Source organism: Myotis davidii, unplaced genomic scaffold (assembly GCF_000327345.1).
Source record: "Myotis davidii unplaced genomic scaffold, ASM32734v1 scaffold1332, whole genome shotgun sequence".
NCBI lineage: Eukaryota > Metazoa > Chordata > Mammalia > Chiroptera > Vespertilionidae > Myotis > Myotis davidii.
In genome coordinates, this window is record NW_006283155.1 from 822 (window position 1) to 4,173 (window position 3,352).

General features: G+C 43.1%; 1 protein-coding gene across 1 annotated transcript in view; it reads right to left on the reverse strand.

Annotated features, from left to right (window-relative positions):
* Positions 1-2,205: 2,205 nt before the first annotated feature.
* Positions 2,206-3,352, reverse strand: part of LOC102763048 (cytochrome P450 4V2) — a 33,854-nt gene continuing 32,707 nt past the window's right edge. The window contains exon 10 of the mRNA XM_015563125.1: positions 2,206-2,473. Coding sequence (XP_015418611.1) covers positions 2,325-2,473 — 149 coding nt within the window. The 3' untranslated portion in view covers positions 2,206-2,324. The remainder of the gene's footprint in view (positions 2,474-3,352) is intronic.

Consider the following 3,352-nt stretch of genomic DNA (forward strand, 5'->3'; position numbering starts at 1 on the left):
TATTCTTAGTAACTTGGGTAATAAGAATCCAAGAAGGTGATGTAGGGTTTTTCCACCTCACTCCTGGAGAACAAAACGAAGGTCTGCTGCTGGAGGGGTTATGAAATATCATATCCTGCCTTAGCCGGTTTGGCTTAGTAAATAATGCCTCGGCCTGCCTACCACAGGGTCTGGGTTCAATTCTGACCAAGGGCATGTACCTAGGTTGCAGGCTCTTCCCTGGGTGGGGCCCAGGTCAGTGCTCATGCAGGAGGCAACCAATCAAACTGTTCCTCTCACTTTGATGAGTTTCTCTCTGTCTTTCCCTTTCTCTTCAACATTCTCTAAAAATCAATGGAAACATATCCTCAGGTGAGGATGAAAAAAAATAATAATAAAGAAATGTCATATCCTATGAAAGACACATCTAGAAAATGCCTAAAGAAAGTTGTCATTTTTTCATGGTGAAAGGACTGGAGTCCATGTTGATGAAAACACCTTGGTGGCTGCGGTGACTGGCAGTGGCTGCAGCAGAGGGGTGATGGGGCTGGTGCTTTCCCCTGATCAGCACTGTCGCCTCCGACTAAAGGAGGCCAGACTTCGGCTTAGGCCCGCTCCCCAAGGGCAGCAGGGAGTGGGCCTAAGCCATCAAAAGGACAACCCCTGAGGGCTCCCACTATGTGAGAGGGGGCAGGCTTGGCTGAGGGACCACCCTGCCCCACAGTGCACGAATTTCGTGCACCAGGCCCCTAGCATATTATAACATCAATACACTGAGTGTTAAATACCAACAACAAAAGTAAAATTATTAATAGCATAATCAAAATAAAATGAGACAATAATGCTAAGTAAAAAAACCAGATGCAAAAGGTCACATGTTGTATCATTAAATTTGGAGGAAGTACTCAAAGAAGATAAATCCATACACAGGTGAATGAGGTGCTGCCAGGGGCTGGAGGAAGAGAAAATGGGCAGTGGCTGACTAATGGCGCAGGGTTTCCTTCTGGCTGCTGAAATGGGTTGGAATTAGATAGAGGTGAAAGTTGTATAACACTCTAAATGCATGAAACTATAAGTTTAAAACATTTAATTTTGAATTCTCAGAGCCTCCTCCAGAAGCCTCTTCTCCTGGGTCAGCTTCTTAGACTCTCCCCATAGCCTGGCCCCCAAACGCTCTCCATTCCCCCCTCAAGAAGAAATCCAATGGCTTTGTGGTCTTGCCAATGGGAGAAAGAACACAGCAGGAAGCAAACGAACATACTGAGAAAGCAAAAAATGAGACAGACCAACTCAATGAACAAGCCAGTGAGCAGATTCTGAAGGCGGACATAAAGCAAATCCTGCCAACCATTGTTTTTCAGAAGAGGTAGGAACTGATGGCCCAAATCCCACATTTTTGAGCAACAACATTTGCAACCATCTCTATGCTTGCACTGCTCGGGGAGACACATGGAAACGCACTGTGTTATTTAACCAGAGTTGAAGTACAGAATTGAAAAGTAATAAATCAGGTCACAGAACAGATTTTCATTGTGATGAAAACCTTTCCTTGGAAAATAATTGCACCCAAAGTGCAAGCCGTGATGCATTTTCAAAGTCCACGAAATATCTGGAAAGGATTTGATGAAATGTTCACATCCAATGCAGGATAAAGCCAGCAGGAAGAGGCCGAGAAACAAAAATCTGGTCTATGGCCATTCTGACGCAGGTGCAGGTAAGTTGGGAGAGATCATGGAAGGTGGTATTTGCCAAAATCCAATTCATTACTACTTGCTTCCTGATATGGAAGATGAAGATGGGGAAGGAGAAGAGAAGAAGATGATGATGGAGGGGGAGAGGGAGAGGATTGAAAGCTACCAACCAAGAAGCTGATGGAGATGAAGGAGACAGTGACTAAGGAACACTGATGGATTCCAACCTTCTTTTTAAGTTTCCTCCAGCCACTGGGAACAAGTTACAGTCTGGATTTTGTTTTGTTTTGTTTTACTCTTAGGCTCAATCATTCTGCTCTTGACGTCTTCCTTCTCCCTTACATCCTGGCTCTCAACTTATTTTAGGGGAAATACCTTGAGCAGAATACAGTGGGAAAAGAATCTCTAACGCTTTCTGTTCCCAATTCACTTTTTTTCTTTACTTTTAGAAGTATTTTCCCATTGATTTTTTAAATTTATTTTTCTTTCTTTATTAAGGTATCACATTTGTGTCCTTATCTCCTCATTGCCCTCCCCACCCCCACTCATGCTCTCATCCCCCTGGTGTCTGTGTGCATTGGTTAGGCTTATATGGATGCACACAAGTCCAAATTCACTTTCATCCCTTCCTGACTCAACAAACACTATGTGGAGTCAATGCCCCTGTGCTCCGTGGGAAAGAAAAACCTTCTGCTTACCTTGCTCCGCTGGAGGCTGGAGGCTCAGCCCGCGCAGTAGTGCACAGAATTCCAGCTTTCTTCCTCCTTTCTCTGTACATTGAGCACACAGATTATATGGTGTCTCTGTGAATGTAAACAGCATTTACCAACATATACCTGTCTACTTTGTCTTGTATGGAACATTTAAAAATAAAAATAAAAATTGGTTTATAGAAGGTCAAAGGGTAGATATGAGATGTTTCAGTTTGTTAAGTGGGCATTCTGACAATAAGGCTTCCCCTTTGTTATGTTTAATTCTGATGTTTAATGGACTTCCTTGCAGTTTAAGATGATACTTTCAAAATAAAATTCTCTCCTAATAATGGCCTGTGCCCTGCCACTCAATGGGACAATAGCAGACCTGCAGAATCTTATTTGGAATTGTCATTCTCTATTGTATTTTTTTCCTGTTTATTTAATTTTCTTTTGTTTGTTTCACTGGAAAGAAAAGATAATGCTCAATTTTAAACATTAAAAGTGTACCAGCTGTGGAAAAAAAAAACAAAACACTGAGGAGAAGAAACCAAGATGGCGGCATAGGTAAACACTGGAAATAGCTGCCTCGCACAACTACTTTAAAAATACAATTGAAAGACAAAACGGACATCATCCAGAACCACAGGAAGGCTGGCTGAGTGAAAATTCTACAATGAGAAGGAAAGAGAAAAGCACATTGAGACTCAGAGGAGGTGTGGAAGTAAAGTGCAGAGGTACAGAGGCACACGTTGAAAGGGCTGGCAACTGAGGACACGGTTGTCTTTTTCAATTCAGAGGGAGTCTTAAGCTCCTGACTGCTCTGAATTCCAGTTCAAGGAGAGTCTCTGGGGACCCAGACTCATACAGGGAGAAACTGGACTGTCTGGCATAGGTCTGAACTCAAGGGTGGCTTTCTCTCAGAGGTGCTTGCAGCGATTACTGAGACATTGAGATACGGGGCCTCTTAGGGTAGGACTGAGGATCAGC